Source organism: Taudactylus pleione, unplaced genomic scaffold (assembly GCF_031769625.1).
Source record: "Taudactylus pleione unplaced genomic scaffold, aTauple2 ptg000265l, whole genome shotgun sequence".
NCBI classification, from domain to species: Eukaryota; Metazoa; Chordata; class Amphibia; order Anura; family Myobatrachidae; genus Taudactylus; species Taudactylus pleione.
Genome location: NW_028284667.1, coordinates 6,737,780 through 6,757,642, shown reverse-complemented (window position 1 = coordinate 6,757,642; position 19,863 = coordinate 6,737,780). Strand labels below are relative to the sequence as shown.

The 19,863-nt window shown below is 43.5% G+C and overlaps 1 protein-coding gene across 3 annotated transcripts in view; it reads right to left on the bottom strand.

Moving 5' to 3' along the window:
* The window catches only part of SENP7 (SUMO specific peptidase 7), a 112,854-nt gene that overhangs the window by 16,791 nt on the left and 76,200 nt on the right, over positions 1-19,863 (bottom strand). For all 3 annotated transcript variants that reach the window (XM_088481137.1, XM_088481138.1, XM_088481139.1), the window contains one exon: positions 881-997. In XM_088481137.1, coding sequence (XP_088337263.1) covers positions 881-997 — 117 coding nt within the window. The remainder of the gene's footprint in view (positions 1-880; positions 998-19,863) is intronic.

The window sequence follows — 19,863 nt, the reverse complement described above, 5'->3', positions numbered from 1 at the left end:
ATCGACCAGTGTGTACCCAGCTTTACTACAGGTTGAGTCTCCCATATCCAAATATTCCGAAATACGGAATTATTTTGGGATGACTGAGATAATGAAACCTTTGATTTTTGATGGTTCAATGTACACAAACTTTATTTAAGGCACAAATTATTAAAAATATTGTATACAACTACCTTCAGACTGTGTGTATAAGGTGTATATGAAACATAAATTAATTTCATTTGTGTACACAAAATTATTTAAAATATTGTATAAAATTACCTGCAGGCTGTCTGTATAAGGTGTATATAACACATAAATGTATATTTGGGTCCTATTCCCAAGATATTTCATTATGGTATGCAAATATTCCAAACTACGGAATATTCAGTTATCCAAAATACCCCTGGTCCCGAGCATTTTGGATATGTGAGACTCAACCTGTAGTAAAAAAGGATGGGCTTTTCAAGATTGGTAAATCTGTATTTGCTGACATCCATCTGCAAATCACTGAAAAAGATCTGTAAGATATGGGTACAGATGGCTAGATTGGAAAATCCTAAAATTGAGCAACAAATCTTCAAATTGTTCAATTGTGGTTTTCTGATTACTGATGTATGAGGGCCTTAACTCTACATGGAATTCAGCTGCTGATTAGTGGCCACTCCTCTAATCAGAACCCATTTTTCCTGTAGGGTCTCTGTGTCAGATGTTTCCTGCTACAGCAAAAGAGAAGCAGCATCATCCTGAGTGTTGGGACCTTGTTAAATATAAATATATGTAATGATGCTGATCCTATGGGATTAGAATTAGAGATTTCTAAATGTTTGAACCAAATGTCACATCAATCAATCCATTATAATGTTATTGCATAACTGTGTAGGGGACACAAAGTACTGACTTCAGATAAAAATCGATAATAACATCGTTAAGAAATTCGCCATGTTCCAAGCACTCCAAATCTTCATTTGTTACACCGAGGCCTCCTCTAGTTGGAGGAGGAGGATAAACCAGTAATCTGAAAGATAAACATTTTATTTAAACACCACATAATACATTTTATATATTCTACAATTTCAACCAAAATTCACAAATCTAAAAAGCATCCCACACATTTTGGCTACAGTTGTGCAGGTAGAACAATGTATTTTTCAACAAGATACTTCAATTTATCACATTATCCAGTTCCAATTCACATTATATTTATTCATCATTAACCACTTGCACCGTCAAAGAGGTCTAAGATTAATTACCATAAAATAAACCACAAGATATAAAAAATATGAGTTTATTGGAGATCAATTACTCAAGAGGTGGGTGATTTCTATCACATAAAACCAATTATATCTTGTTATCAACCACATAACTGGTGCAGTTACATGGGATACAAACGCGCCCAACTTGACTTCCCTGACACGACCACATACCAAGTGACACTGATGTCCCGCCGGATCTTCCCAAGCTCCCTCGGCAGTGAGGTAACAGTCTGTGAATGCCGACATCACTGTCGAATTCTCATTCATGATTTCAGAGTACTGGCACTCTGGGGGTGGCTACCTTGGTAGTAAGGGAACTTTAACTTCCCCTCTGAGCACTGTGATGCTGATCTCTTTGAGTGCAGAGATCTACTGCAGCAGGGGGAGGAGTAATGCTCATGGGGGACTCTACTAACACTGGTGGGTAATGCCCTCTATTACCACTAGAGGGGTGGAGCTAATTCTACCGGGGATCTATTGCCACTCAGGGCTCCACTGCCACTTAGGGAGTTCATTTTACAATGGGGCCTATGGACAAAAGGGTTGAGAGACAACACCTGGGCATTTTTTTTTTTTTTTAAATAAAATATTTTGTTTTAGAGGTCCCTTTGGTGGAAAAAAAAAAATTATGAGTTAAGTGGTTAATCAAAAGATCATCACATAGGGTGGTATTCAATTGTTTTCGTGGTCCGGATCTCCCGTCTAAAGTGACGGTAGATCGCGCGGCGCTATTCAATTGTTACTGCTGATCGCGCCCAATGTGATCGGGTTTAGCCACGTAAATCGGCTTCCCCAGACCAAAGGGCTGGGAGCGATCGTGAAAAGTGCCGTTTGGGCGCCCAAATAGCCACTTTTCGACCATTTCAGCTCGCGCCCCCCTGGGGCAGCGAGCTGAAATGGAGCGCTGGCAGCTGATCGCGCCCGACAGGAGCAACAATTGAATAGCTCCGTCGAGCGCTTGAAACAATTGAATTCCGCCCATAGTGACTGGAGTTTCTCAAGTATGCAAAATAAGTAATTACAGGGATACAAAAATCTAAATACATTAATGCTCACTCGCAACACATATTTGGATAAATGCAAACTGTTATTTGGACCAAAATAATTAATCTATATAAAAGAAAAAAGGCACTAATTCAGTAGTACAAAACACCATGAACTGTTAGGAGGAAATACTGTCCATAATAAATACTTGAACATTAGAAGGTTATGAAAAATGATGAAGCAACACCACTGTACAACCAGAACACTATTAGTAAGAAAACAGATACTATATATATATTGTGGCTATCTAAGTGGTCTCAAAGTACCAGCCCTTAGCACCAGACTCCCCCCATACATTTATAGCAAAGTGTATTTTATTTCACTATATTGAATAATTTTCCCATCCAAATAAATAAAAGGACATTTATTTCAAAATCTATATATGGGCCCGATTAAGAGAAGTATGCTATGCCGGTGTTTTCGCAGTTGAGCGATTATCTGTAAACTATACATGTATCTAAGTCACACCACGCCTGTGTCAAAGTAGTTTACCATAGTTGCACAGTGTTACTTTTTACTCCGAGTGATTAACCATATAGCCTTACTCATGACTGTGACAATGCAATGATGTGCGACTAATGCTGCATCTGGGTGTGCAGATACTTGGATTTGCAAAGCTACAGGCGGGTGTTTCAAAACATATCCCGGCGACTGCAACATTTGCATATTTTCGCACATCATCTGCGTACAAAGACACAGCAGCAATGCCATTAGTGTAGTTCTCTGAATCAGACCCTATGGCTCAAATTCAATTTGAGGCGAAAAGTCCGGATCCGCGATACTTTTTCGCCAATGACGTCATTTTCGTCTGTTTGCTTTTACTCCGTATTCAATTTGAAAGACTTTGCACCTAGGCGGAAAGTCAATGCAATGTAATAGGCGAAAAAGTTTTGCCTATGAATAGCAAGCGGAAAAAAGTGCAGAATTGGGGTTTTGGGGCGCAACGTTGCGGGAACCCCCCTGCAGCCTTCAGACAGTCAAAACAGTTTTAAAAAACACTTAAGGACACCCCAAAAAATTACTTTGAAAAAGGTGGCGAAAAAAAATAAATGTTGGGGTTCAAAGTTAAAAACTAGCGAACTTGACTCTGGGGGGTCCCCAAGTATGCCCCAGGTGTTTTTTTGATTGAAGGTGCTTGCGGCAGGTGGATTTTTCACGATTTTTTCAACTTCAGGTTAGCAACTTTTAAATATGCTGACCCCCATTTTCAAGTACCCCAAATTTGCTAGGATAAGTTATTTCCTGGAAAAAATACTCCTGAATACTATTCTGCACCACGTATAGAAAAACGCTATTTAGCAGTAAAAGAGTCCACTTAACCTGCCTGTGTAGGGACATTTTTTCTGTTTATAATAATTGACTTTTGGGAGCACCACCAACAATCTCAATTCAACAGGAGGTTTTTCTCCAGTAATTTGTATCTATAGTTGGTTATCTATATTTCTATTCTACTTTTTCTCTTGTGCAGAATCCTTTTTCCCAAATTTCCCTTTTCCCCCCCCATTCTAGAAATCTTTTGGGGGGTGTCAGGCTGATTTCCCCAAATCTGACAGTACTTTCCACCTGTTCAAGTTTCGTCAGGTCCCATTTTCGTGTACTTTCAAATTGAATATGGGGTAAAATGGGCACTCGCGGGATACTTTTCCGCCTACAAAACAGGCGAAAAGTCCGGGCCGTGGAAAAGTATCGCGGCTCGGCTCAAATTGAATATGGCTCTATATCTAGAAAGACAAATTCAAATTAAATCGAACACCCTAACTATTAATAAAAGTTCATCCAGTTTGTTTTATATAAACATTCATTAGATTCAGGGGATGCAATCGGGAAATCGGCTGACGTGATCCCGACAGCCGGCTTCCCGATTGCTTTATCCCGGCGTGGGTTAAATGTCAGGCGTCTATATCTAGACACCTGTCATTTTCCCGATCGTAGTGATGCCGGGCGCTGCGAGCGGACAGCCGCGGGGGGGGGGGGGGGTGTGAGGGTTAGGTTTAGGGCACCCGGGAGGGACTTAGGGTTAGGCAACCCCCCTGGGGGACTTAGGCTCAGGCAGCGGGGAAGGGGGGGGTTAGGCAGTTACAGGGGGGATTAGGGTTAGGAACTTGGGGGGGAGGTTAGGGTTAGGTACCCCTAAGGAGGATTAGGATTAGGGGGGTTAGGTTAGGTTAGTTTTTACTTACCTCAGCACGTTCGGGATTTCCGCTGCCGGGATCTGTTCAGCTGTCGGGCTGCCGCTGCCGGCGGCGGTATTTCATACCGATTCCGTTTTACAGTCCACTTAGAAAGTAGCTAGCCATGGAATATCCTGGAATTTTTTACAAATGGGATGTTTCCAAATGTGTAAACTATGAGTAGCTTAGATCTCATTACAACTCTTACTACTGGATGGATCATGTTAATCCTTACAAACCATAAATGTTCCTTACAAATGCAGAGTAGAGGACTAGTCTCCATTTAATCAACTCTAAAGGGGTCAATCCTATTAGGTGCGAATTGCGAGTTGCGATTTTCACTTCGAATTCACATAGCGAATTCATTTTGCAATCCAATAAGCAACTCGCACTGAACAGTCAGACTGAATTCACAAGTTTCCACTGCCACCTACCTCCCTGAGGGTGAGAGATGGAAAGGAAAATCTTTAATTTAAGGACACTGTGCTGAACCCATTGGACACCCCCCCCCCCCCCCATCCCTAATGACCAATTAGGCAATTGGGAGTTTCTAATTAGCTTATTTAGTCCAATAATTACATGTCATTTTTTGAGGTAAAAAAAAAAAAAAGTCCTCAAATTACCCCAAAATCAACTTTTTCCTTAGTTTAGGCACCCCAAATTTAATTACAATAATTTTTTTGTTGATAAATTGTTTTTATCATTTTCTTTAAATTTTTCGAGGTGCCCTCGAAGTACCCCAAAATCACCCTTTTTCCTAGGTTTTTTTTGCATTTTTCGTTTAATTAGTTTGAGATTAAACGAAAAAAGTTTTTTTTTTTTTTATCATTTTCTTGCATTTAAAAACAAAAACAAAAACACAAATCAGCCATTTTACACCATTTCAAAACCTACAGTAACTTCCTAATGGCCACAAAAAGCCTTCTATACGGTCCTGCTAACGAAATTATCCATTTTGGGGGGTCCAGGATGGTCTCCCACATTTCATGCATTTCTCGCAAATCTCATTTTGCAGTTAATTCGCACCCCTCCGCTGCGAGTAGTGCGAATAGGCATTTTTAACTGGATTGGAGAATTCTCGGGAGCGTGAGAGAAACAAACTCGCTACTTGCAATTTGCACCTAATTGGATCGAGCCCTTACAGTATTTACCAAAGTTTATGAAACCAACACAAACATATTTACAACTTTACTTGGTACTGATACATGGGAAAATGATAAATACATGTTTATTCTAGCATATCACCAGCTCAGGATGTAGTTAAAATGCCGGCGGACAGGATGCCGGTCGCTGATATACCGACGCCAGAATGTAGATCGCCTGCAAAATGCTGACACCGCTATCCCGAATGAGATCAGGATACCGACATCGGCATACAGAATGCCGGAATCCCGAACGTGTGGACGCTGGTAAGTAACACAGTTTACCTGGGGATGGGGGGCCTAGGTTCAGGCACCCCCGGGGGGAGATTAGGGTTAGGCACCCCATACTTAATCTAAAACTGCAGCATACATTGCTGGGCTGACAATTCCTTTGTTAAAAGAATTGCTCCTAATACTTGAGTTTTGGAGCCATCAGTAACTAAGTGCACTGTGAGTCTGCAGTGCCCATACCTTCCCCACAGTGAGTTCCTAAGCTAAGAAAGGAGTGGGGGCGCTGGTAAGAACACTGATCTTGGCTAATATATATTGCACTGAACATAAACGCTGCTCTGTGCAGTTCTGACCCCTTTTCCTTCACATTCGCACATTTTCTTCTCATTCTTTCAATTTTCTTTATGACCTTTTACTAGATAAATAATACTGGTTGAAATTATTGTTGTATTTGTCAATTCTACAAAACATTAATATTTAAATCTTCATTAAAAAAAATACCAGGTAAAGAAAACAGTAGTTATATCTTTCCTAAGCAATCACACAGTTATGAACCAGTTAGATCACTGTATAAATATGGAAGGTAGATTAAGTGGTCTATGTACTAATAATCTGAAGATGGTGTAAACTACTGGCACTAAACTATGAAAATCTTCGCTTTTTGGAGTTTAGTACATAGGGGTCAGATTGAAGACCCCATTAATAATAAAAAGGACTGCGATCTGAAGTGCTAATTAGCAGTTTGCCGGAGAGTTCTGCGAAATCTCCTGCATTGTGCAATTAGTATATAGAAATGATACATAAAATTAGGCAGAAACTGCAGTTTCTGCATAATTTTAGGTAAAAATCAGCTTTATACATAGGCCCCTAAAACATCATGCCATTAATATACTTGAATCAGATAATTAAATTTACATTCTGTGCAGTTATATGTATCGGATAAAAACAAACAATCTTTCTAAGAGAACACCTGGAACTTTATGTGGAATAAAACATTAGCTAGCAAGCATCAGTGAAAAATACCTCCAGTAAATACAGGGTTACTCAGGATTTGAAGAAACCTTTTTGTCTAATCCTCAGACAGTCTCAAAAATCCTGCATCTAATAGAGATCAATTAAAGTAGCAGAGCTCGGTCACACTACAGCACACAATTACACTTACCACAAAGTCACAATAAGCAGATGTAATTTCCAGTACACGGAATTACTGCTTGAGAATTAGTTAATTAGCTGTACTGCTTAACATATCATCTGTTAAGAGTTCCCTACCTGCATGTATAGATAAACAACAGAAACATTGAAAAAGAAGTACAAATTGCTGACTTTGAAAGCTATACATTTTAATGTATGGTTGTGCACTAAAGACATAGGTTCTCAAACTCTGTCCTCAGGACCCCAAACGGTTCTTGTGATTTTTTGTTAGGAGACCTGGAAAACAAGTAAAATAATTATCTCTGCCTGTGGATCTTTTAACCACTTAACTGGCTAATATTTTTTCCAAAAGCCACTCAGAAATTGTCGGGTTTTTTTAGGATTGAATTAGGTGAACATCTTTTCCAACACAATTTTTATTTTTTAATATATTTTTTAAACACCGTAAACCATAAAAAAAGAAGAGTTATGGCAGTCCATAGGGTCCACAGGGAAACAATGTGGTGTACGTGGGACCTTGGAGGACCGGACACCAACAGTAAAGCTATTCAATCCCAGGATGCTCTCGTCCTTCCCCCTATACCCTGCCCACAGCCTGAGGGAAACTCTGTTTTGTTAACAAGCCCAAGGCAGGAGCAGGAGATAAAAGAAGGAAAACTGGTACACTGAAGAAGCACACTTTCACACAGAGAAGCAAACAAGTGACCAAGAGAAGAAGCCCATAGAAGCCAGGTGTGTCAGAGCGGGTGCCCTGTGGACCCTATGGATGTCGAAGAAAGAGTTAACAAAGGTAAGTTTTACCATAACTCTCCTTTTCTTCTTCAGGGTCCAAAGGGCTGGCCATCCCTTCTTGTGGAATCCATATAGGACGAAGAGGGAGTCCGATTTCCTGATGGAAGTAGATCTTTAGAGCATGGACCACATCCAAAGAGGCCTCACCTGCCGAGAGGTCTGGTGATTGAAAGGCTGGAAGCACAATTTCCTAATTTAGGTGGAAACAAGAGACCACTTTGGGAAGGAAGCCCGGGCGTGTTTTGTGGACCGCCCTGTCCCAATGAAAGATTATAGAAGGGGGAGCGTCATGAAAGCGACCCTAAATCCGATACCCTACGGGCAGATGCGATAGCCAGAAGAAACAGACCCACTTAACATCAGCTGATTCCAGGTGTTTGAATGGAGGTTCCTGAAGTGTGTGAAGCACCACTGACAAATCCCATAGAGCACAGGAGGGACAAAGGGAGTTGTATACTTGGAACACCTTGCAGGAAGTTGTGAACACACAGTAGAGGAGCAATTCTGCGATGGAACCAGATGGACAAAGCAGAGACGTGTACTTTCAGAGATGCCAGGCGGAATATTCTAGAAACCTTAAAAACTTGACGGTCATAGTTTCTAGGAGCACACCATAGGAAATATTTATGCCATATTCGGTGATAAATTCTGACTGAGGCCGGTTTACATGCTCTGAGCATGGTCTGGACCACAGAGCCATGGTGTGGCCCAGAAGTTGATTGACAGCATTCCAGGGCGAATTGCTGAGGTCTTGAAAATGAAGGGTCAATACTGCAAATATTGACTCTCTGCATAAACTTAATGCAATTGTCAATGAAAGCCTTTGACTCTTATGAAATGCTTGTCATTTTACTTCAGTATACTATAGTAACATCTGACAAAAAGGTCTAAAAACACTGAAGCAACAAACTTTGTGAAAACCAATGCTTGTGTCATTCTCAAAACTTTTGGCCATGGCTATAGATATGGACCCTGAGACAACAGGTCTACTTGTAGAGGAAGTTGAAGAGGAATGTCTATGGAGAGACTCTGAAGATTGGCGTACCAATGGCGTCTGGGCCAACCCGGAGCTATCAACAGGACTGTGCCCCCTTCCTGCTTGAACTGCCAAAGAACTCGAGGAAGCAGGGATATTGTGGAAAAGAGGTATGCCAAATGGAAAGTCCATTTCACTGAAAAGGCGTCCACGAAGGCTGCATCGGGGTCCCTTGTTTGTTGTTGTGTCTTGAGGCTAGAAGATCCACAGCCAACAGACCCCATTTGTCCACCAGGAGCTGAAAGGCTTCTGGATGTAGAGACCACTCTCCTGCATGCACGTAGAGATGGCTGAGGAAATCCGCTTCCCAATTGAGAACTCCCAGGATGAATATCGCGGAGATGGCTGGGAGATGTCACGTTCGGTCCATGTGAGAATGTGGGACACTTCTGCCATTGCTGCCCGACTCAGAGTGCCTCCTTAGTGATTGAGGTAGGACACTGCTGTGGCGTTGTCGGACTGTACTTGTACTGGCCTGCCCTGAAGAATAACCTGAGCCAGAGTGAGAGCTCTGTAAATGGCTCGAAGTTCCAAGACATTGATTGTTAACTCTGCCTCGACTGGGGTCCAGCAGCCCTGGAAGGAGTGTTGGCCGGTCACTGCGCCCTGCTCACGGAGGCTTGCATCCGTGGTGAGGAGAGCCCAGTCTGGGATCCAAAATGGAATTTCTGTAGCCACTATGCTAGGGACAGGCGAACCTCCGTTGGGAGGCCCATCATCTGGGATCGAAGTAGATGGGGTAGCCCGTTCCACCTGGAGAGGATCAGGTGTTGAAGGGGAGTGAAACTGAGCAAACTCCACCATGTCGAAGGTGGACACCATTGATCCCAATGTCTGCATTGCAGCGTGAATTGACACTCAGCAACTGTTGAGCAGTTTACGCACTTGGGCCCTGATTCAGACCCGTTCGCTGCCGGAGGCAGCTCGCAGGTCTGAAGGGCGTTTAATTTTTTTTTCTGTCTGGCCTTCTGGCCGCTCACTAAGCTGTGGGTGACCACCCACAGCTTTTGCGAGCGGCCAGGTGATGGTCAAGATCACCGGGCTTGCGACGAGACCCTTGTGGTAGGGTCTCGTCTGCCGCAAGCCCTAGTGAGCTTCCTGTTCTAATAGAGCAGGAAGCTCACTACTGACATCACAAGTGATGTCAGTAGGGCCGCCCCCAAACGGCAAGCGTTCCTTCGGGAACGCCTCCGTTTGGCAAACCACATCCCGACCCGCCTACAAAATGGTGCGAGCTGTCGATCAACACCGACAGCCGCCCCGTTGTAGCGAGCCCCGGAGCAAGTGAATTTCTCACTCGCTCCGGGGCTCACGCGTGCGCACTACCCGGCTATCGACTCGCTTGCGAGCGGGTCTGAACCAGGCCCATGGTGTTGTATGAAGGAGATCTTGTCTGTTAGAAAGATCCTCTGAACCTGAGAGTCCAAGAGGGCTCCTAAATGCACCATTCTTTGTGAAGGTGTCAGGGAAGACTTTTTCCAGTTGATCAGCCACCCATGCGTTTGTAGGAAGGCAACTGTTACCTGCAGATGGCGGTGAAGAATCTCTGGGGAGCTGGCCAACAGCAAGAGGTCATCTACGTACGGGAGTAGTCTGATCCCTCGACGATGAAGGGAAGCCACCATAACTGCCATGATTATGGTAAGGACCTGAGGGGCCGTTGAGAGGCTAAACGGTAGGGCCTGAAATTGATAATGCTGCTGTAGGATAGCAAACTGGAGATATTGTTGATGAGAAGGCACTATAGGTACATGTAGTTTGCAGCTGGGGTTAAAAACACCAAGTGTTAAATGCACAAAGTGTGATTACATAACAGTTAATCAAACATTTATCCTGCATGAATATGGACTAATCATCTGTTTATTTCATTTCATCCCTCAGGTATGTGACTGTCTCATCTTGCTTATTGCACCGATATTCTGCATAGAACCTCATGCTTGCAATCGTGTGTGGATTCAAATGTATGTGACTGTCTCATCTTGCTTATTGCACCGATATTCTGCATAGAACCTCATGCTTGCAATCGTGTGTGGATTCAAATGTATGTGACTGTCTCATCTTGCTTATTGCACCGATATTCTGCATAGAACCTCATGCTTGCAATCGTGTGTGGATTCAAATGTATGTGACGGTCTCATCTTGCTTATTGCACCGATATTCTGCATAGAACCTCATGCTTGCAATCGTGTGTGGATTCAAATGTATGTGACGGTCTCATCTTGCTTATTGCACCGATATTCTGCATAGAACCTCATGCTTGCAATCGTGTGTGGATTCAAATGTATGTGACTGTCTCATCTTGCTTATTGCACCGATATTCTGCATAGAACCTCATGCTTGCAATCGTGTGTGGATTCAAATGTATGTGACTATCTCTTGCATTATTTTTTTTTTTTTTTTTCTCTTCCTGTATAGTCTGTATTGGTCAGTGAAGCATAGTTTATGGTATATATCTGGCCTGGTTTTTGCTCCAACTCAGAGCAAGTTATCTCCTTTGATCAGCAGACCAATTGAGTCAGTTGTAGCCTGTCTTAATCAAGGGTTACCACTCCTTATATTCAGTCTAGGGGCAGCTGGGGCTGTTTGCAGCTGGGGTTAAAAACACCAAGTGTTAAATGCACAAAGTGTGATTACATAACAGTTAATCAAACATTGACCAACATCTAAGGTAATTTCAGATTAAGTTACCATTACTTTAAAATTTGTCTAAAAAAAACAAACCTAAAACTCACCATGTACTACACATTTCTTTTTTTCAACTCCCTCCTTTGGATTTTCTCTAAGGATATGACATCCCTAACTCTCCCTGCATCTCCCCTCTCTGGGCACACTGCCGCCCTATTGAGTCACTCACCTCCTCTAAAAACTAATGAGATTTCTTTTCATCAAAAATTGACAATTACAGCCTCATTGTGTCACTATAAACATTTTTTACATACCTACAACTATATCTACTTCTCCATTCTTCTGCTTTTATTATCTGGTGACATATCACCAAATCCAGGCCCCACACACATACAGCGGATTTACTATGGAATAAATATCCTGCAAACCTCATGTCTCCCATCACCCTCCAAATCAATAAATGTGCCTTATAGAATACACACTTGATCACAACTTATTATTTTACATCTGAACAATTCTTTACAATAACTACTTTTACCTGAGACTGCTGGTTTATACGTTTACCAAACTCTCTAAATAGCCCTTCATGAAGTGGCTTCAGCTACCCATCAGACTTCACGTAAACTGATATAACAGCCATGGCTTTCCACAGACACCTACAAAAACTGCCTCTTAAAGTAGAAGGTCAGTGGAATAAATCTTAATTCAAATGACTTCCACACATACTGTAAAATAGGAATCCACCCATCTGTCATCCTAACCCTCTGTCCCATGCTCACTTTCTACCCCATCCGTGTCACCCCTGTCTGTTTGCCCATCCCCTCTAGAATGTAAGCTCTCACGAGCAGGGCCCTCTTTCCTCTTGTGCTTATCCTTTCTTTACTCATATTATCTGCTCTATACTCAAAAGCACCTAACCCGTGACTTTTGCCATCCTGCTTCTGTTGCAGCAGTGTTTATATACCATGTACTTGTATTGCATTGTCTTAAACTGTATGACACGGTTTTCTTGTTCTGCTCAACTGTCTTTGTACTATGTCTATGTACTATGTTTGTGCACTATGTTTAAGTACTATGTAAGGCGCTGCGGAACCCTTGTGGCGCCATATAAAGGATAATAATAATAATAATAATAATGTAGGTAAGTGTTTTGAATGTCCAGAGACACCATAAAGTCCCCAGGCTCCATAGCCAGTATAATAGAGCAGAGGGTTTCCATACGAAACCTGGGCACCCTGATAAACTTGTTCAGAGATTTGAGGTTGAGGATTGGTCGATGAGACTCATTGTGCTTCTGAACCAGGAAAAGGGTGTAATATTAGCCCTTGCTTCATTGTGAGGAGGGGACTGGAATTATTACTGCTGAATTCAGTAAAGACTGAATGGCTTTTTGGAGCAGCAGGGGCTTAGAACTGCTGGGGGGGGTCGCCTTAGGAAGGATAGAGCATATCCATGTGAGACCACTTCTCTTACGCAGGTGTCTGAGGCAGTCCGACGCCAAACCGGAGCGAATTGAAGAAGTCGGCCTCCCACCCTGGGAGCCCCCAGGGAGAGGCCAGCCTCGTCAGGCTGTAGACTTGTCTTCAGACTTGGCACGTGGACGTCTAGTAGCCCAGGCTTGTTTGGCCCTAGGCTTTGAGGCCTTGGCTGATGCCTGTTGCAGTGAAAAAGAACTGACCCTTAGCTTTTCCTTGAGGGCGAAAGGACCGCAAGGATGATGACCGAGGCTTTGTATTATATGTAGAGGGCAGGAACACAGTCTTGGAAGCTGCCAAAGTAGTCACAATTTTATCTAATTCTGGATATAAATAGGATATCTCCAGACTAAGGAAGTGACTCCAGAGCCCTTTTTGAGCCTGAGTCTGCTTTCCAGGAACGGAGCCAAACAATACGGCAGGCCACTACTGAAGTGGCAGATATCCTGGAGGCCAGGAGAACTGTATCCATAGCTGCTTCTCCCAAGTAGGACGTTGCAACTCTAATGTGAAATATTTCCCCCTGATGCTTCAAGGGAACAACAGTCTCTTCTAGGGCCTCAGCCCAACTCTCAATGGCTTTTTCCACCCAGGCCGTAGCCCTAGCAGGACCAATAATAGCTCCTGTAAGAGAGTATATGGATTTGTGACAAGCTTTTATTAGCCTACTACGCAGTCTCTGTCAAGGAGGTGGCAAAATGTATAGGTAAGGTGGCATTCTTAACCAGACGTGTTACGTGAGAATCCACTGTTGGGGGAACTATCCATTTAATGCAACCCGTAGCCGGAAGAGGGTAAAAGGAGCATAAACGTTTTGGAATTTGAAACTGTTCACTGGGCATATTCCATGCTTCACTCATGGGATCAGATCAACTTTTCTTAGGAGCGGGTTCGTCCTCTTCTATTTGTAAAATAGATTTTACAGCTCTGACAAGAGCAGGTATATTTAATTTAGAGGGTGGCTCCTCGTTCTCCTGAGACGGAGTCAGAGTGAGAGAGGTCTGCATCTTCTGTCTCTCCAGAGGACACGAGATATCAGAATCAGATAACTGGGTGGACTGGGAAAATAACACAGCACGTTTAGTAGGTAAAGGCTTTTCCTTTTGCAGCATTTGCTGAAAAACTGTAGAGGTATTAGCCAAACTCTGTACTGAGGTAGACAGTACGTCTACCCATGGGGGAGACAAAGGATTTGCAGGGAGTAACTGCTGTGGCCATCCCACAGGGGAGACCACCACGGGGACTGCTAAGTGGTCCGCAATCTCTGTCAGCACCTGAGAAAAGGCAGCCCAGGGTGGGTCCTTAGGAGGAGGCACCTGGGCTGAGGGAATGCACCAGGCTGAGTCTGTGCAACAATTAGTACAAAGACCATCCTGAATGAGGTCCTCTGGGGCTAAGCCCGCTGAGCAGGACTTACAAGACACCAGAGTAGGAGCAGCAGCATCAGCCTGCTTGTTATTCTTTCCTCTGCCAGACTTAGCCACAAGAATAATAAAACCACGCTATATAGTATGCGACAGCCCTCACAAATATTTATAGAAGATGTGAGGTACAATGAACCCCTTATACCTTAGTATGTCAGGGTAAATTAGAATAAAGGGAGAGATATAAACTGACAGTATAAAAAGCAGAGATCAGAGCTAGAACAAGGTCACATACAATGCAGAGAAAAACGTTTTATATCTGCAATTGGCACTACTATCAACTACACAGACCGCAGTGGCTGGTAGGATATAGTGCTGTATAAACCGTGGGAGAGGTATACAGGGAGACTGGACCCAGCGTTTCTAGACAGACTGTTGAAGCAGAAAATGGCTGCCGCGTGTCTGAGGGGGTGGAGGGTGAGGGAGGTTCAGTGGAATGGAGCCCTGAGCCGGGGGAGGGGTGCAGGGAGAGCACCTTTCTCCATGTTGACGTTAACCACAGGGTCCCCTGGCCTGTAAATATGCCTCTGCACCAATATAATAATGCCCCAGTGGTCTAGTGGAGTCATGGACGCACCAGTGTCCACATCAGCGTCTCCAGTCCGTCTCCTGACACCAGAAGACTAGAATTTGTAAAGACGTCGGCCCCCGCAAGCGGGGGTCCACCTTACCTGTCCCCTGGATTCCGGGCTACAGTCTGGGGTCCGTGGGAACCTGTTAGCTTGTCCCTCTCAGTGCTCCGCCGGGAGTACCTAGCTGGGGATTGGTGTCACGGCGCCACAGCGCAGATGTCCAAGGGACAGTCTTTTGCTGCTGCTCAGTTTAAAAAACTGGAAATAAAATGTAAATCATAAAAATAAGCTTGGGTTGCTTGAAGCAGCCCCACTGTTAAAAACGGTGACCCAGCTCCTGCCAGACACCAACGAAACTGAGTTGCCCTCAGGCTGTGGGAAGGTCCGGAGCATCCTGGGATTGATGAGCTATGCTGTTGGTGTCCAGTCCCCCAAATACCCCATTGTCTCCCTGTGGAGCCCTATGGACCCTGAAGAAGAAATAGCAATTTTTATGGTATGCTGTAGTGATGACCATTGACAGCTGTACCATCAATGGCCAAAGGGTTCATCCATCAATAGAAACCATTGATTGTTTGAGACCACAGCCACCGATGTTTCCATAACATTGGTTGGGGGCTGCCATTGATTGTGCAGCAAAGCCCGTCAGCAATGACAAAACCACTTCTCATAGACTATTGATGGTTTGTAAACAATCGATGGCCACTGACCATCCCTAGTATACCATCCCATTATATATATATATATATATATATACATACACATATATATATATACACACTATATATATATATATACACTATATATATATATATATATATATATATATATATATATATATACACATACATACACACACACATACCAACACAGATATATATATATATATATACATACATACATACATACATACTCATATATATATATACATTCACACAGATATATATTATATATACACACATATATATTAGCAAGATTGGGGAACTGGTACCATTTCCTGGGGTAAATGGCACTGCGCAGCAGCTAAGAAATCACACAAAGTCCACTGGTCTGGTGCAACTGGCCTCCGCCAGTTTTATTAGGCAAGCAGACGAAATAAACAGAAATAAACACCTTGCCGTCTGGCACTAACTATACAGATGTAGTCCTAGCACACTAATGAACAAAGTATAAGAAGGTTTTTTCCAGGTGTAGTTTTACCTGATTCTCCCACAGAGACACAAAAGACTGTCCTTTCCCCAGGCAGTCTCTCTCTGTCATGATCAGCCTCACAGCACTAAAAAAACAGCCACACAGCTGAAAACTCTAATTAGCCTCCTGTGAAGCTAATAACCCAAAACACTCCTAACACAAACACCTTTCTGAGGTTTCAAAAGACATAGGTCAGGAATCTAGGGCAAATATACCTGCCTTCTACTATGATGCCAGTGAGCTTGTCACATATCCCCCTCCCCTGTTTCGACCCAGGGGGCGGAACACTTGCAGCCCCCAAACAAAAGATGCGGTACAACGCATCTACATTAGCCAGTCGGGACCCAGGCCTATGTTCCACAGTAAATGTAAATTCCTGCAAAGCTAAAAACCATCTTGTTACCCTGGCATTTTGGCCTCACTTTACTGACATCCATTTTAATGGGGTATGATCCGTTAAGAGCTTAAACCGTCTGCCCAAGAAGGTAATACCTCAAAATATCCAACGCCCACTTAATGGCCAACGCCTCTTTTTCAACAACAGCATACCTTTTTTCATGGTACTGAGTTTTCTGCTCAAACAAACAATGGGGTGCTCCACCCCATCCCTACTTTGGGACAACACTGCTCCTACACCTACCTCTGAGGCATGAGTCTGAACCACAAACTCTTGAGAAAAGTCTGGTGTTATCAACACCGGTTGTGAACACTAAGCCACTTTCAATGCCTGAAATGCTTCTTCAGCCTCAGGGCCCCATTTCACCAAGTTAGACTGTTTCCCTTTTGTAAGGACTGTTAGTGGCACTGCTGTGGTGGCAAAATTTGAGATAAACCATCTGTAGTACCCAGTGATCCCTAAAAAAAGCTCTAACTTGTTTTTTGTTTATGGGATGGGGCCAGTTTTGTCTGGCTTCAATTTTGTTTGACTGGGGCTTAATCAAGCCTCTCCCTATAGTGTACCCCAAGTATTGAACCTCTTCCACTGCAAGGCAACATTTCTTAGGGTTGGCTTTTAGGCCGGCCTTCCTAACTAAGGGCCTGATTCAGACCCACTCGCGAGCGGCTGTCCGCTCGCAAGTGGGTCGATGTTATGCACTGAGCATGCGCACGACGGAGGGAGCTCCGTCGTGCGCATGCGCCAGACGCGACGAGCGAAGGAAAGTCCTTCGCTCGTTGTGTCCGATCAAAGGGGGCGTGCTGTCAATGTTGATTGACAGCACGCCCCCTTTGGTGGGCGTGCCGGGGGCGTGCCTCCCTGACGGGGGCGTTCCCACGGGAACGCCTCCCGGTCAGAAGCCGGCCCACTGACATCACTAGTGATGTCAGTAGGAGTGATTTTGGCTCTGATAGAGCCAAAATCACTCCGGAGCTTGCGGTTGAAAACCTCAACCGCAGGCTCCGGCTCGCAATTTCGATGGTCGCGATGGTCTCGACCATCGCGGCCATCACAAAGCACGCTCGTATAGCCTGTGGGTGGTGACCCACAGCTATACGAGCGTCCAGGAGGACGCTCCATGAAAATGGAGCCCGGCCCTCATTCAGAGCGTGCGCTCTGCTCAGATGGGACCTCTATAACAGGCATGGACACTAGAGGACTCTTAAAATGAGGTCTAGGAGCACGATACTGGCACTCTGGCTCTCCGGGCAGGAAGAACAGAATTCAGACATTTTTATACACCCCAGGCCAAAAGAACCGCTGCAAAACCATTTCAAATGGTCTTTTCAGCCCCTAGGTGTCCTGCGGTGATACGACCATGACCAAGGTCCAATACAGTTCTTCTATATGTCTGGAGAACAACAAGCTATTCTACCACATCCTCACCCCTTTTTGTCACTTGATACAAGAGCTCATTGTTAAGGGCCATGTGTGGAAATGTAAGCCTGCTATCTGGGTCTAACGGGTTCCCATTAACAACTTTTCTCTGGCTCTTATCAAGGTGTCCTTTAACTTTTCAGATACAAACAAATCCTCTCTCACTTCAAGGGGAGGTATGCTTTCGTCCCTGTCTATCACCTCTGCCTCCTCTGGTGTACTGTGGAACACACACACACAACAATTTAATTTCATAGTTTTTGCTGAGTTTCTCAATAAGAAACTTTTGTCCTAGGGGTGCTATGGAAACAATGGTGATACTCTAGAGCGCTGTGATTCAAAGTAGTATGGAAGCCATTGCCGTATCCAAGCTCTAGAGGCAACAGTCAGAAAATAACTCCTATATCCTAAGTTTTTTATAGCAACTGCTATTATACTTAATAATACATCCAGTTTCATTGAACCTAGTTATAACAAAGGAGGGAGAGCTTCTGCAGTCACTGATTACTCTAAAAAAGGACAGATATTTGTGAGAACCAGACCTGAACATTTTCAGGGAATGCTCTGAATATGCATAAATAACCTCATGGTGAAACATTATGGGAAATTATATTTAAGGGTGATTGTTTAATTTTATCGAGCTAATGGATGCTGAATAACAACCTATAATTACAATACAGAAGAATTACAATACATACATCATTCGCAGAGCAGTGCAATTCAGTTATAATAATGGCAATAATGTCATTTTAGATGGCATGCTGTTGCCCACATAGTATGGATCCCTGAGCGCCAATGTGACAAGCAGTTACATGCGCTTCAAAATAAAAACACTTTAGTCAGGGTAACCTTTAAATTCAGAAAAAATGTTGTGGAAGTAACTTAACACTTCCACTGTAAAAAGACGACTTCCCCAAGACTCCCGAAATAATACAAAAAAAATGAAGACTGAACCCAACCCCATTGCTCTGTTAAAATGGTTTTATTGTAGCTCCATTTCATCTCAGTAAGGGGGCCTTCTTTCCCCTGCCCTGGTTACCGTTATTAGACCTCTGGTGTACCGCCTTATTACAGCGCATTCTGGGATCCGTGGACCAGTGTTTTGGGAAAGTACTGACAAAAAGGATGTAGATACGTCTCTCAGTACAGTGCTGGACATGGTGGAAAGCTTTGGTGTTAATTCTGGTCCTCGTATTAACAATTCTAAGTCCAGTGTATGTCCCATCTGCCATGGCCTCCTTTCCCCTGATGTAGCCTAGGATTCTTAAATTCAAATACATGGCCATCTGGACAAGGTTTGATTGCACTACCTCCACCCACCCCCCTCCCTCAGTCACACTGTACCTGAATACACAATCTGTATCTGTTACTAGCAGGCCCCCCTGAGGTGCAGGGCCCTAAACTGCTGCTTTTGCCATATATGCCTCAAGACACCTCTGCAGCCATGCCTTGTATTCTGCAAGTGAAATTATATTTCTGTATGCTCCGACTTTGGGCCTCAGTGAAATGAACAAATGTTTTAATTATCAGAAAATGTTGGGTCCTTCAAAGGTTGGAGCCCAGGGCAGTTGCCTTGCACACCCAAGCCTAAAGCCTGCCCTGATCTAAATCACCAATGATATCTAGGAGTCATTTGTTCTTAATATTGTTCTTAAAATTAAATTGTATACTTGGAAGAAATTGCCTTTGATAATGACAGACTGGGTACATTTAATCTAAATGTTCCTGTAATGCAAATTCCTATGTCCCTTACCACGTCAGCATCAATATATACAAAGACAGATCTTCCTTAGGATTAATCAGTAGTTTTCTGGTCTGGGGAGATAGGAGAGCACAGACTGAGGTAGATACTCTCTGTAAGATGCGAGCAACAGGAAGTATTGCCCTTCCCAATTGTGAAACTGCACAACTGTCCCAACTTTGGTATTGGGTTGGAAGCAGATGGGATCCTTCTTCAACC